This window comes from Lissotriton vulgaris, chromosome 1_1 (genome assembly GCF_964263255.1).
Source record: "Lissotriton vulgaris chromosome 1_1, aLisVul1.2, whole genome shotgun sequence".
NCBI lineage: Eukaryota > Metazoa > Chordata > Amphibia > Caudata > Salamandridae > Lissotriton > Lissotriton vulgaris.
This window is the reverse complement of record NC_141685.1, coordinates 893434528-893449518: the sequence shown is the minus strand read 5'-3', so window position 1 is coordinate 893449518 and position 14991 is coordinate 893434528. Positions and strand designations below refer to the sequence as shown.

Sequence of the window (14991 nt, the reverse complement as noted above, 5' to 3'; positions counted from 1 at the left end):
CACACTGTTGGCAGTATTTTACCTCTACTTGACTTTATAAGCTTTCGAGCACGAGAGCGTGACTTGCCCAAAATCATTGGAAGTGAACGCGGAGTCCAAGATGGCGGAGTAGGGACTCAGCTTCGCGGCAGCTGACCGAGGGCTCCCATCTCGGAAAACTGGCGGCGAGGGAGCTAACCGAAAAGAGAAGCGGCGCTTTGCACCTTTGGGTTTCACCGCCCGCAACGCCACGGAGATACAGCCGAGCTGAGCTGAGACGCCGAGGCACAGCGGCTGCAAAGCGCGGCGGAGCAGAGACCCAGCATCGCGGCAGACGGAGCGATGCGAAGCATGGCGGTGTAAGGACCCGGCTTCGTGGTAGCAGACGGAGGCAGCACGTTAAAGCCACAGCTGAAAGGAGACGTCGAAAAAAAACGCCTAAGGCACAGCTGAGTAGGGACTTAGCTTCATAGATTCATAGCAGCGGAGCCAACGCAGTAAAGGAGAAGCTGAAACACTAAGGCTCAGCAGGCGTCGGAGCAAGTTGAAACCGTAGCGGAGCAGAGACCCAGCAGACGGAGCGAACTGGAGGCAGCACGTTAAAGCTGCACTGGCGGCTAAGGGGGTAAATAGAGCCAAATAGACTTTTTGTTATCTGACCTGATCGGAGGAATTGCTTTCGTGGGGTTTCTTGGTTCTCAGTGGAAATTTCGACAAGAAAAACGTTTCATTTTTCAGCACCCTCCACGCCACGCCACGCCAAGTGCTGTTGAAACACTGAGATACAGGGGATGCCATGGCTCTCGGGGCTCTCGCTCGTGCTTCGGCGAGCGCTCGGAAACTGGGTCGTTAGATCCAGGCTTGATTGGTTTGGGCTATCAGCCATAACAGGGGCAAGAGAAGTAGCGATTAATCTACAAAGGGTTATGTCGCCTAAAAACCCGCCGCGCTCTGCGCGCAACACTAAAAACTCCGCCAATGCAGCTGCAACCGCTACCCCTGCTATGTCCGTGGCCGCAAATACCTCGGGGGAGCCCGGAGTATCAGCTATCTCTGCATATTCGGCTAGCCCGGCTGCTTTAATGCTCAATACCCTAAATGCAACTGCAGTCACAGTTACAACTATACCAGACACGACATCTATAGCTACAGCTACAGTCACGGTGACCACGGCGACCACGGCGACAGCGGCAGCGATGATGGCGGTGAAAGTGCCTCAAGGAAACAAAGAGGCTGCCCCCGCTCCTCCCGCTCTGGCTGTCATACAGTGCCCTGCTGGAGATTCAACTGGAATACCTTCTGTTACCATCACTGCTCTTAAGGGGAGCGATAGGAAGGTGGCAGGTAAGACAATTCTACGCCCTCCTGTGCTTTCTAATTGCGGGACTATACCTAAAACATTTGTCCAGAAAAATGTAACTGCTGGCTCTAAACCCGGGGTGGCAGGTGGGAACACACTAGTCGCTTCTCATGCAGACGCAATACAAGATGCTCAGTCTGAGCTAAGGGCAGAACCAGAAATACAGGCTGGGCTGCAGTCACCAGGAGTGTTAAAAAAAAGTTGTGGCTATTACTCCAGTAGCAGCTCTAACAAGGCCAGTGATGGGAGATTTTTCGAACTTTCCTGCTAACTGTGATATTAGACAGAAATCCAGAGCACACTAAGTGTATCAAATCAAATTTCAATCTTCAAATGGTCATACCAATGGGATAGATCAGACCAAACATAAGTTTTCAAAAGTTTTATTACTCCTGCTAACTGTGATATTATATCGTCTGAGGGCAGTGAGACCCAAGAAGGTCTTTAAGTGCTAAACGGGAATAGTGGAGACAACACAGCAGAAATATTAGAAGTGGAACCACATCTAATCGCAAATACAAACACAACGCTAGTAACCTTAACTGAAGTAAACACCAAGCAAGATGGGCTTCCTACAGATGATTCTTCTCTGGAGCTGGGGGAAGAACAATCCTCCTTTGTGGATTATGACACTGAGGCAGATGAAGAGCCGGACAAGACAATAGACAATTCTACAATAAGACTGTCCGCACGGAGGCGGAGAGGCAAAGCTAAGTCCTGCTACAAAAGAGGGGGGAAACTATCATCTAACCAGACGCGTCTTACAAATGTGGCATCCCTGACGAATAAAAAATTGACCATTGACAAAAGCCCCCTAAGGAAATGGATTGAAGCCAAGGGGCTGGTTAAGAATCTCACATTAAGGCTTTCTGGAGGTAGCCCTATAGATAATGTGGTTGTACAGGTTTCAACAGCCGAGCTATCTAACCCACCTAATTCACCTACCCCCAGGAGTAACTCCCTGGAACAAACTGAAAGGGAAAATAACCATCAGGGATTGGCAGCTGCCCCTAACCCGCTGATTAATACAAAAATAAATAGAGCAACCGAAGAGACACAGAATTTAACAGAGGGGAACGGGAGTACTGATCACTCTCAACTGGACGTGATACTAAACCTTCCGATCAGTCAGCGGGGAGAAGCACTGGAGCATTATCAGCAATTGAAAAGCGATAATGTGAGACTGCAAACATCCATTTCAGATCTCACGTCCAATCTCAAGGGGGTCACACAAGATATAGCAGAACTTCAAGAACGCACAGTGGCTATGGAGGAGGAAGCAACAAAGACTGGCTCCAAGGTGGAGCAACATGATTCCCAACTAGCCCTACTACAGGGAAAAGTTGAAGATTTGAAAAATCGGCAAAGAAGATCTAACCTTAAGCTATTTGGTATTCCGGAGGGGTCAGAGGGGGCTGACCCAAGGGCATTTTTGGTGAAATTGTTACCCCAAGCCTTTCCAGAACTCTCTGACTGGGATTGGGATTCCCAAATTCAAAGGGCACACCGACTACCATTAGGGTTAAAAAGGCAAGAGAGCAAGTTCCCGCGCCCGTTTCTAATATACTTTGGCAACTACTTGCTTCGTCAAGCCGTATGGCAAAAGGCGAGACCGAACACTCCAGTCACTTTTGGCAATATCTCCCTCTTTACCCGTTCTGACCTCAGCAAACTGACGATGGACAAAAGATGGGAGCTAAGAAAATTGATCGATCCAATTAACAAACTGGGGGGCCAAGCCTACCTGCAAGAACCAGCAAAACTTAAAGTTGTGAAAAATGGGCGTACATATTTCTTTGGTGATGTTCAAGAAGCACAGGCATTTTTATCTAGCATCACCAAGAATAAGGATGGAGACTGAGATTGAAGCTAGAATTAAGACTAAGACTGAAACTACTCAACCTTTCTAAAGAATACGAGTGATGGGGACTTAATGGTATCTTACTAATATGTCAGGTAGACAGAATTGGAGACCTGGAATTTGATTTGGCTTACTAGATTGTCACTGGTTTTTTTGAAGTTTGAGGTGGCTTGGAGGCTTATCATTGATTATTTTTCGTTAGCTGTTTCAGTAATGGCTGACACTTTGGGGGTGGGGACGGGAATTGAAGGGGGGGGGGGGAAAGGGGAAAAAATGAGGAAAATTTAGTGTGTGCTCTTTTCCCTCTTCTCTTCCTTTTCTTTTCTTTGTATAAATGAGCGAACAGCTGTTACGTCAGACACTGCTACTCCAGGGGGGATGGGTAGGCCCTCTTCGGTCTCTCTGCCGCCAGAGCTGCCACTCCAACGGCAGCAGTTAGTGAGGGGGGGTGGAGAGAGGTCCCCGCAGTGGGGGGAGGGAGTGGGGGGGTAAAAGTTAAAAATATTTCCTGTTTGATAAAAAGACATATTCTGAAATCCGTTTTTGGAGGGGAAACATTGGTTTTCGAAGAACTTAGGAAGAAACGATACAGAAGAGTAGACAGATATGCTGAAAACAATATTGACTACGGCCGCTATGTTTTTATTTGGAATGCATAACATTAAATGTCTGGCATGGAACGTCTCAGGCTTGAACAACAAACTCAAAAGACGCTTAGTCGCAGAGGAGCTACAACTTTATAACCCTCATCTAGTTTTTTGTCAGAAACACACATCGTAAACAAAGACAAAAAACTGCTGAACCAACTGGGTATGGAGATCATAGTTAGCTCAGCCGTAGACTCACCAATAAGGGGGGTGGCAATTTTAAAGGATAAGAGATTCAAAACTGAAACAATTAAAACAATACACGATAAAAGCGGCAGGTGGGCAATTCCTCAACTTATCATTGATAATAAGAAATTCGTGGTATGTGTGATATACGGTCCTAACAAGGACGAACCTAAGGTATATGATCAGCTAAATATAGCCCTGCTAGATTGGGAAGGGGAATTAATCATTATGGGAGATTTTAACTGCATTATGAACTGTCAAAGAGATACTACCCGACCATGCAATAACAAACGTATGTCTAGAACCAGAGCTTCAATTCAAGACCTATGTAAGATGCACGGTCTTAAAGATGTGTGGAGGTGCTTATATCCAGACGCTCCTGGTTACACATACTATTCAGCGCCACACAAGATATGTACTCGCCTAGATATGGCTCTTGTATCAGACCTCTTGCTGAGCTCTGCATCAATAGTAATCTTTCCTCGTATAACATCTGATCATAATCCCATTATGGCAGATATTACTATCACTTTGGCTCGTAAACCCCCTAGACCTTTCATGTTTCCCAGGAAATTAATATCTGACCAGGTTTACATTTCACAGTTAAAACATCATATAATTGAATTTACAGATTTTAAAAGAAATACTGCACCGTGTCTAATAGTGTGGGATCTCCATCTCCCCATCTCCCCATCTCCTCCATCTCCCTCATCTCCCCCAACTCCATCTCCACCCCCCATTTCCCCATCCCCATCTCTCCATCTCCCCATCTCCCCATCTCCCCCACTTCCCCATTTCCATCTCCCCATCTCCATCTCCCCCATCTCCCTCATCTCCCCCATCTCCATCTCTCCATCTCCATCCCACCATCTCCATCTTCCCCATCTTCATATCCCCATCTCCCCATCACCCTCATCTCCCCATCTCCATCTCCCCATCTCCATCTTCCCATTTCCATTTCCATCTCCCCATCTCCATCTCCCGATCTCCATCTCCCCATCTCCTCATCTCTCCATCTCCATCTCCTCCATCTCTCCATCTCCCCCAACTGCATCTCCATCTCTCCTATCTCTCCATCTCCATCTCCCCATCTCCATCTCCATCTCTCCATCTCCATCTCCCCATCTCCATCTCTTCCATCTCCATCTCCCCCATCTCTATCTCCATCTCCTCCATCTCCTACATCTACCCATCTCCATCTCAATCTCCCCATCTCCTTCTCCCCATCTTCATCTCCCCATCTCCATCTCCGCATCTCCATCTCCCCATCACCCATCTCCCCATCTCCATCTCCATCTCCCCATCTCCATCTGCCCCATCTCCATCTCCCCCATCTCCATCTCTCCCATCTCCTCCATCTCCATCTCCCCAATCTCCATCGCCCCCATCTCCCTGTCAGGGGACACGGCAACGCCGGTGTCGGCGCTCACACAGGCACGTACAGAAGCCCGGGGGAAGAATACGACTCCCGGCAGTCTCGGTGGTGCATCTGACATCAGACGCACTGCCTCCATGTGACGCCGGAACACCGAGATAAGGCGAGGCAGCAGTAGAAGACACTGACGATTATTCCTGAAGTTGTAACGACTTGCGTTGTAAAAGTTGTGTCGTAAAGGTACTGCGTTGTAAAAGTTGCGTTGTAAACGCTGTTCCCCAGCGTAAAGTAATGATGTTCAGCTGGCGCTGGAGTTGTGGCGAGCAGGAGCCACTTTCTCAACAACCCAGGTTGTCACTGCTACAGCCACTATAGCAACAACAAATCCTACAGCACAAATGATCTTTCTCTTAGCAACAGTTGATCTAATTGTAGACATGATTAGCTCGTCGTAGAAACAATCGTTGGAGCGCTTAGCCCTGGGCAGCCGTTGGTTTCTTCACCGAGGGTCAAGACGGGTGTCACTACGCAGGACTGATCCCCCCTTGCCACATCGGCACTCTGTTTCACCAACCCAGGGCAGTAGCTAACCAGTCTTTTTCGACAATGCAGGCTCTTTCCGTGGTCTCAGTTGGAATTGGGATACTCCAGGAATCATGAGGTCCGGGAAGACCTCTTCAGATTCGTCAGGTGATATGGCGTGGCTTTTCTCCGCATTCAGGATCTCTCGATGGTCAGTCAGCACAGCGGGTACCACCAAGGTAGGTAACACTCGCTTACAGTGAGTGCTATGGACCGAGTTCTTCCAGTTCGTCACTTGAACTGCTGTCCTTGTCGCTAGGAGCACCTGTTCTGGTCCTCGCCAACTCGGCTCCAAGCTGTTCGACCTCTCAAAGACCTTGACCATCAGATGATCACTGGGCCGGAGTTCATGGGCCTCACCTGCGGACCTGTTAGGAAGCACTTCTCGAACCTGTTGATGAATAGAGATCAAACTGTTGGTTAACTGTGCCAAATAATCATTCATCAGAACACACGGAACCTCATGTATGGGGTGAGGTTTAGGAACTCCCCAAATGTTCATCGGTCTCCCGAATACCACTTCATATGGTGTAGGCACAGATCATGAATGTGGCACCGATCTTATAGACAATATTGCCAAAGGTTATGCATCTGGCCATTTTAGGGATGTGGAAGCCAGTATTTTCGCTAGTTTCAGCTTCAAAGTAGTATTATACCTTTCCACTAGCCTTGCTGATTGTGGGTAGAAGACTGCATGGAACATCTGTTTGATCCCTTATCCTTTCAGGATATATTTAATAACTTCCCCAATAAAATGAGGTCCGATGTCACTCCACAAAAGTTGGCAAACACCATATCTAGGGAAGAATTCCTTTAAAAGCACCTTCGCTGTAGTGATAGCAGTATTATCCTTAGTAGGGTACACCTCTATCCATTTACTGAGGGCACATACCACCACTAGAACATACTTCAAGTTATTGCAACGTTCAAGTTGGATATAATCCATTTGCAAAACTTCAAAAGGTGCAGTTGGTGTAGCAAACCCTCCTGTAGGAGTTTGTGTCCCTTTACCAGGATTGTACTGCCAACAGATCAAACAGGACTGTACTACTCTCTTAGCTGTGCTGGCAATTTCTGGATGCGCCCAAACTTGTGTAAGCAATTTCGTTATTGCTGAAGCTCCAACATGTGCCAGCCCATGTGCCATCTGAATCATAGGCTGTACGAAGGCTATAGGTAGTTTCCATTTGTTCATCTGTTTATTCCGCCAACAGCCCTCATCATCCAACTCTCCCTCTTCAGACCATTGCTCACGTTCTTTCACAGAAGCAGATCTCTGTATGTCCAGTACTTCTTGTCTAGCATCATGCCAACGTTCAGCTTGTGACTTCATTACGTACATAGAAGTAAGGGTGGGCGTAGTATGCGTAGTCGCGCTCCGCGAAGCTACGCGAAGACATTCTTGCACTACGCGAGCTTTGCAAGCATGCGTAGTGCCTTGTTCGACCCGTTCAAGAGCCGTTTTTCTCGCTCAGGAGCGTGGTGTGCGTGTTCGGGGTGCTGCCTGTGTGCTCGGGATTTGTAGCATGCGAACATACCCATGCGATGGGCTATGGGCGCGGCCATCTTGTTTTTTCGATTGTCCCGCCCACTCGCGTTGTCTTATATTTCCTGTTCCGGGTCGCTCATAACGTGTTCGAGAGATATTCTGTGCCAGATTGCAGTTTCTGCGTGTTCAGAAACGCGATCTTACCAACATGGCTCCTCGCACGTCCTAATGACGTGATCACGCGTACAAATGACCTGATCGCGTTCGCACAGTCGCGCGGGATTGTGCGGCCGGAATTCCAAACATCGTGGCGCACGTGACCGGGAGAGAAAATAGAGAAAGCGAACGCAGAACCATGGTAAGACATTGCCGCGCACGCGAGAACGCTATTGAGCACGCGAGGAAGAAAAACTACTACGCTACGCTGTAGATTGCGAAGTAGTCGACAACTTCGCGCTGACCGTGGAGCCCGAAGTTGCCGCTACTTTGCAAACTCCGCGAACGGAGCGTAGTTCAACGCCCACGGTTAGTAGTGCTTCACTGCATTGCAGTCTCACGAGCTAAGCGGTCTGCAAAGGCATTGCCTTGTACTGTCTTATCGGTCACCTTCTTGTGTGCACTACACTTCACAATACCTATTTTCTTTGGATATGTCAGTGCAGTCAAGAGATTATGCACTAGTTCTCCGTGCATTATCTGCATCCCGTGGGATGTAAGAAAGCCTCTTTCCTTCCAAAGCAAGCCAAAATCATGGGCCACTCCAAAAGCATAGCGGCTATCTGTATAGATGTTGACACACAAGTCAGTGCTAAGCTCACACGCTCGTGTCAAAGCTATTAGCTTAGCTGCTTGAGCTGCCTTCTGTGGTATATGAGCTGTCTCCACTACCTTGTGAAGTGTTGTAATTGCATATGCAGCTGAAGTCGTGCCATCTGGTAACTTCATACAGGACCCATCAACCCACAGTTCCCCATCTACATCTGAAAGGGGCGTATCTTGCAAGTCAACGCAACCCTTTGTCTGTTCCTCAGTAAGGAATATACAATCATGAGGCTCCTTTGACTGAGACTGAGTAACAGGATATGACAACAAAGTGCCTGGGTTTAACGTCACACATCTCTTTAGTGTAATGTGAGGGGCCAAGAGTGTCAATTCGTATCCTGTCAGATGGGCACAAGTTGAGTGCTGCGTCTTGGTCTGATTTAAAAGGGCATCAACCACATGGGTTACTAGCACCAACAGCTTATGTGACAGAACTATCCCTTCACTTTGACGTATGGACACAGCTGTTGCTGCAACTGAACGAAAACACCCAGGCAATGCACGAGCAACAGGATCAAGGACAGCTGAAAAATATGCACAGGGACGCTGCTTGTCACAGTGTGTATGTACTAAAACTGACAATGCACACCCATCTTTCTAATGTACTTCAAGTGTAAAAGCCTTTGTGTAATCTGGAGTGCCTAACACTGGTGCAGAGCAAAGAGCTTGACGTAACTGACAAAAAGCATTCCCACATTCAGACGTCCATAAAAGGGGCATTGGAGTGTCTTTAGTCAAAAGTGCTAACAAGGGTTTAACGATGTATGAAAAACCTAATATCCATTGCCTACAAAAAGAAGTAAGACCAATGAATGCACGAACATCTTTCTGAGTAGAAGGTACTGGTGTGTCTAAAATTACTTGAATGCGATCTGGTGTAAGTGCACGCCCCTCCTTAGACAGAAGGTGACCTAAGTAGGTAACCTTCGGTCTACAATATTTGTAATTTCTTCTGTGACACTTTATGATGATGTGTTATGATGATATGAAGCAAGAATGGAAACTTAGGACAAAGTACATTTTTCACACGGTTCAGGGGTATCGGCTGCCAGCAAGATGTCATCGACATATTGTATGAGAGCCAATCCTTCAGGCAAAACGAAAGAATCAAGTTGTCTTTTCAATGCTTGGCTGTAAATACTAGGACTCTCTGTATAGCCTTAAGGAATTCTACAAAATCTGTACAATCGATTATTCAAAGTGAAACCAAACAAATATCTGCTATCCGGATGAATAGGGATCGAAAAGAAAGCATTCTTTAGGTCTATGACAGAGAAGTGAAGTACTGGGCTACTTTAAGACCCAGCGGTGCCAGGGAACAACACCTGAAACCTTCGTGGGTTTACCTGTTCTGGCGCACAAATGACAGAGACACGGGACACTTCCTTCGGCGTCAAAGATCAGCATTTATTTACTGCAGGGATACAGAAATCGCAAGAAGTACACAACGTGTAGGTTCTGAGAGACTGCTTCAAATTCCACTAAGTGGATCGCTCTTTATATACACATTTTTACCATTGCACAACATACGAACAAAAGGTTACAACTCAGTTCCCACAGTAAACTTCAAAAGGGTCGCATTCATGTTTTCAGAAGCCCGGAACATAATTACAGTAGTATTGCCGATTCCCAACTGTGAAAGCACATTATCTCATCGTTAGGCACATTCCACTCTAGTTGTAAACGAACTAAGGGAAAAGATAGAAACAGTGGCAAGGAAGGTAGACAACAGATCGAAAAGGAATATGGGGGCAATATCGGAAGCATGATCGCAGGATCAAAGGACTCAAGCCTAGCGCATGCAAGGCTGAAACAATAGACCGGCACGGCTAGATGAGCCTCAAGCGAAGCCATCTGCCTTTGCAGTGTCATTCCCCTAGTCATAAAGTCACCCTTAAAGGAACATGTGTCTTCAGCAAGAGCTTGGGAATCCCAGGGTCACAGAGCGAACACTGTCCGTTCACTGACTACGTGAGGGCAAGAAACAAAATGGATGCTGTATCTAAAATGGAACCCGTGGGTTCAAATAAAGAAACCCACGAATAAGACGAACGGTGCAAAGTAGTGTAGCGAAAACACGTACACCCACTAAACTTGTCATTTGCGGTTCATATATACCAAACTCGTCCATATTCGAACAAATCCAAAACGTCGTTCCGATTCTCACGGAACCTCAGACGCTCCTTTTGCCCTCATGTAGGCAAGCACTAGTCGATATCAGAATCGATTTCGATATTCATCAGACCGTTCAGATGTTGCTGTAGCATTATTCTATCCAACAATGCTTCTTTGGTAACAGATGGCTGTCTTATACACGTTGTAGCACAAAGGCCACATAAGGCAGGACCACACTGTACACAAAGACAACACGTGAACAGGAATGTCACAACAACCCCGATGATCATCAGAATCTTCCAACCCCACGTCGACATTAGGCCCCAAAACCATCCTAGTAGCGTCCAATCACCTACGTCCACGTGTATGGACTCGGAGATCTTATGCAACTTCGAAATGGCTTGATATACAGTTGGAGCGTTATCAGGTATGAAAATACAGCAGCTCGAATGGATCACCTTGCACACACCACCTCTATCTGCGAGTACAACGTCTAAAACCATACGGTTCTGCAACGTCTTAAGTCTATCTGCCTGAAGCTCTGCTGTCAGATTACCAAGAGCACTTGCAGTTATATTAGCAGTCGATTCTACCACACGAGTCAACTGTCTCAGGTTCCTACTATTAATCACAGGTCCCCAAAACGGCAGGAAACCCTTAAAGAAGTCTCCTATTTCTTGACCGGCAGTATCCTCTTTACTAATAAAGCCTCTCACAACTCTAGTCTTGTGATAGTCTGGGGCGACCGAGAAAGTTGGTGGCAAAAGATTCGCAATATAACAGGTGCCCGAGAACCCACGAGGCAACCATGTATAGGCGCGATCATAACATACAAAGTATGTGCCCTTGGCAGTCAGGAAAACAGGGGAAGAGAGCATTGGTAAAACATACGTTTCAGTGCATGCACTCTTCCCAAGCTGAGCTCGCGGATTTCGACCAAGTCCTTGCAAGCAGAAATTACCAAGGTGGGGTACAATCCAGATCGGAGACGAGCTCTTAAGCTGTCTATCACCCACTGACATACTATACTCAGCCTCACTCAGATCCTTGTATGCTCGCACCTCTTCCTCCGGAATAAGCGATGCATCAAAAATATCTCTATCTAAATCAGCAATCGCTATTGCCAAAGTCTTGTGGTACGGGCCGGGACCAAGGTCTGCAGAGCGTGGCTCTCGATGGGGGTAGGAATCTAGTGCACTACGAAACATAGTTTGGAGTGCTCGAGCTGACCCCTGGGAACTGTAAGGAAGAACCAAATACGGAATACCCTTATCCATGGTATGTGGCATTAACCCACACACCCAACAATTAGTAGTATTCATCACCAACTGATGCTGATCTAGGAGCTGAACAAAGGAGTTGTTCATAAATTCCGCACGTTTAACCTGTTCATGTTGGGGCAGAAGATGAAAGGAATTTGGAGAAATAGTGGGAATAGAATTCAGTACAGGAGAAGGAGAAATAGGTGAAGCGGAAGGCAATAACGACTGTATTCCAAAATAGACTCCACCCACTAGCAACATAGAAACAGTCAGGAATAGCAAGAATAACTGAAACAGGAAACATTTAGTATGAATAACCTTATGAAGCTTAGTTCTTAACGCCGACATCCTCTCTACTTCCGACAGCTTAGAGAACTCCATCCTCTAAAAACCGTCCGTGACGTTCTTGACGCACTTCGTTCTGAGTAGCGATTATCAATTCCCAGGAGTTCACAGGAATCGACAAAAGTAATCGACCTAGTGTCAGAAACCTGCTAAACAGAAAGAAGTACCCGCACGGCCCTACGGTCAACCCGGATGAAAGGTTTTCTTTAATCTAACATTCAATTTTTTATGCAAATCTCCTAGCTGTGGAAAACACAAGTGGAGAAGAACTCAAGAACTAGTAGAGGATGCAATTGTTCATTATGTTCATAGCGACAGTAAAGGGGGTAATGCAAATTAAAAAAAACAAAAAAAAGGTTTTTATTAGTCTTTGTTATGAGAACGAAGAAAATATCGACTTCTCCCAGGTCGAGTCTGTTCTTCAAATAATTGTTCAGATGGTAAAACAGTATTCGGTCGTTCTGATAACAGTTCAGGCCTTGAATTCTCCAATTCTGATGGTTCAACAAATGTATCTGGCTGCAATGAAGTGTCTCCTACAGGTTGAGCATCACTAAACGGCACAAATCGTATTGGGGTCTCAGTTTCCGTTGTGTCAATTCCAGTCCTCACCCAAGAATCTGCTGGCAAAGGGATTGGAACTTTCTTGGTGTGGGTGGCATGCACCCAATTCTTTCTGCCTTCCAACCGAACTGCAGTCCTTGTGGCCAGCAGAACTTGGAAGGGACCCACAAATCTCAGCTCCAAGTTACGCTTTCTTCCGAAGTTGCGGGTGACGACCCAGTCACCCGGTTGGAGCCGATGTCCAGGACCCTCTGTTTGTGCTGGTAGAGCTTCAAAGACCTGTTGATGAATTAACCTCAGTTTAGCAGTCAGATCATGAAGATAATCAATTAACATTGGATATTCAAGGCTTTCAAATGCCTTAGGCCTCAGGACTCCCCAAATGTTCGCTGGACGGCCGAACACAATCTCGTATGGGCTAAGCCCTACTCGAGAGTGCACAGTCGCCCTAGTTGACAAGAGAGCTAGAGGCAAGGCATCAGGCCATGACAGACCAGTGGTCGCTTGAATCTTAGCAAGTTTCAGTTTCAGGGTGCCATTGTACCCTTCCACTAAACCTGCTGACTGAGGATGATTTGCGCTATGGAATTTTTGTCGAATTCCAAGGCCCTTACACACACTCTTCATGACACTTCCCACAAACTCACTTCCATTATCCGACCATACAATCCGTGGCATTCCGTACCGAGGAAAGTATTCCTTCAGTAGGACTTTCGCTGTGGACAGAGCAGTATTGTCTTTCAAAGGATAGGCCTCTATCCATCTGGAGAACGCGCAAACCACAACTAAAACATATTTCAGGTTATTGCATCTCTCCATATGGATGAAGGGCAATTGGATCCCTTCAAAGGGACATGTAGGAGGAGCAAAATGACCAGGTGGAGTAGGGGTGCCCTTGCCAGGATTATACATCAAACATACCATACAATTCTTAACCACTCTCTCAGCACACTTAGTAATACCATCATTCTTCCATACAGGAAACAACAACTTACATATACCTTTTGCACTAATATGCGACAAGCCGTGAGCCATAGTCACAACGGCTAGTACATATGCATCCGGTAACATCCACCTCTGACATTCCGACAAATCAACCCAACATCCATGTGCGTCTAACTTTCCCGTGCTTTCTTCCCACTTAGTCTTTTCAGTCTCGGTGGCCTCATTCTGAATTGCTTTCACGCTCTCAACAGTGTCCTCACACATACCAGTCTCCACCGGCCATCTCACTGAACTCGTAACGTACATTCGGGTTGCAAGGTTCTTAGCGGTTTCTTTGGCAATTTCATCCGCAAACGCATTACCACGACCAACATCATCCGTAACCTTTCGGTGCGCACTGCATTTAATGATTGCCACCTGCTTAGGCAATGTAAGTGCATCTAAAAGATCGTTCACGAGCTGTCCGTGTTGGATCTTCGTACCATGCGATGTCATAAATCCTCTTTCTCTCCACAGTCGACCAAAACTATGCGCTACACCAAAAGCATACTGGCTATCAGTGAACACATTCACCCGCTTCCCTTTAGACAAAACACACGCTCTCGTCAACGCAATCAACTCCGCTGCTTGAGCAGAACTCTGACTCAATCTCGCAGTTTCCACAACCGTACTCAATGTTACTACAGCATACGCAGTCGTCACATCACCATTCGGCAACTTGAAACATGAACCATCAACATACAAAGTACCATCGGAATCTGCCAATGGAGTGTTTTTCAGGTCGATACGACCCTTCGTTTCTTCTTCAGTTCTTAAGTAACAATCATGTGGTGATACCTCATCTGATTCCATCTTTATCGGCAACAACGTTGCTGGGTTTAGCACATTACAACGTTTTATCTGCATATGACTTGCCAAAAGTGTCAACTCATAACCGGACAACCTTGCGCTCGTCAGATGTTGAGTCTTTGTACGATTCAAGAGAGTGTCAACTGCATGTGGAACCATTACCGTAAGCATATTATCCATGACCAGACCTGCGGACTGTCGAATGGACACCGCAGCTGCCGCTGTCGCTCTTAAACAACTCGGCAATGCTCTAGCTACTGGGTCCAAAGTCAAAGAAAAATATGCACATGGACGCTGCTTACCGCCGAATTGTTGCGTCAAAACACTTAACGCACAACCTTCTCTCTCGTGAACGTATAGTGTAAACGGCTTACTGTAATCAGGAGTACCCAACACAGGAGCCGAACACAACGCATCACGTAATTCCGAAAAACTTTTCTGACACTCTTCAGTCCATGGCAAAGAAGTTGGAACATCCTTGCACGTGAGAGCTACCAATGGCTTCGCTAACAATGAAAAGTTAGGAATCCATTGTCTGCAGTATGACGTAATACCTAGGAAGGCACGCACATCTCTCTGAGTTGTTGGCACAGTCATTCGGGCAATTGCT

The 14991-nt window shown here is 46.6% G+C and overlaps 1 protein-coding gene across 1 annotated transcript; it reads right to left on the bottom strand.

The window, feature by feature from the left end:
• Nucleotides 1–10508: 10508 nt before the first annotated feature.
• LOC147748125 (endogenous retrovirus group PABLB member 1 Env polyprotein-like) lies at nucleotides 10509–12059 on the bottom strand. The gene has a single exon (XM_086936384.1). It carries the CDS (start codon nucleotides 12057–12059, stop codon nucleotides 10509–10511), a length of 1551 nt encoding a protein of 516 aa, XP_086792510.1.
• Nucleotides 12060–14991: the final 2932 nt, after the last annotated feature.

What these genes read in the sequence shown, in the direction of transcription:
- LOC147748125 (XM_086936384.1), bottom strand. Translation starts at nt 12,059, where the DNA reads ATGGAGTTCTCTAAGCTGTCGGAAGTAGAGAGGATGTCGGCGTTAAGA.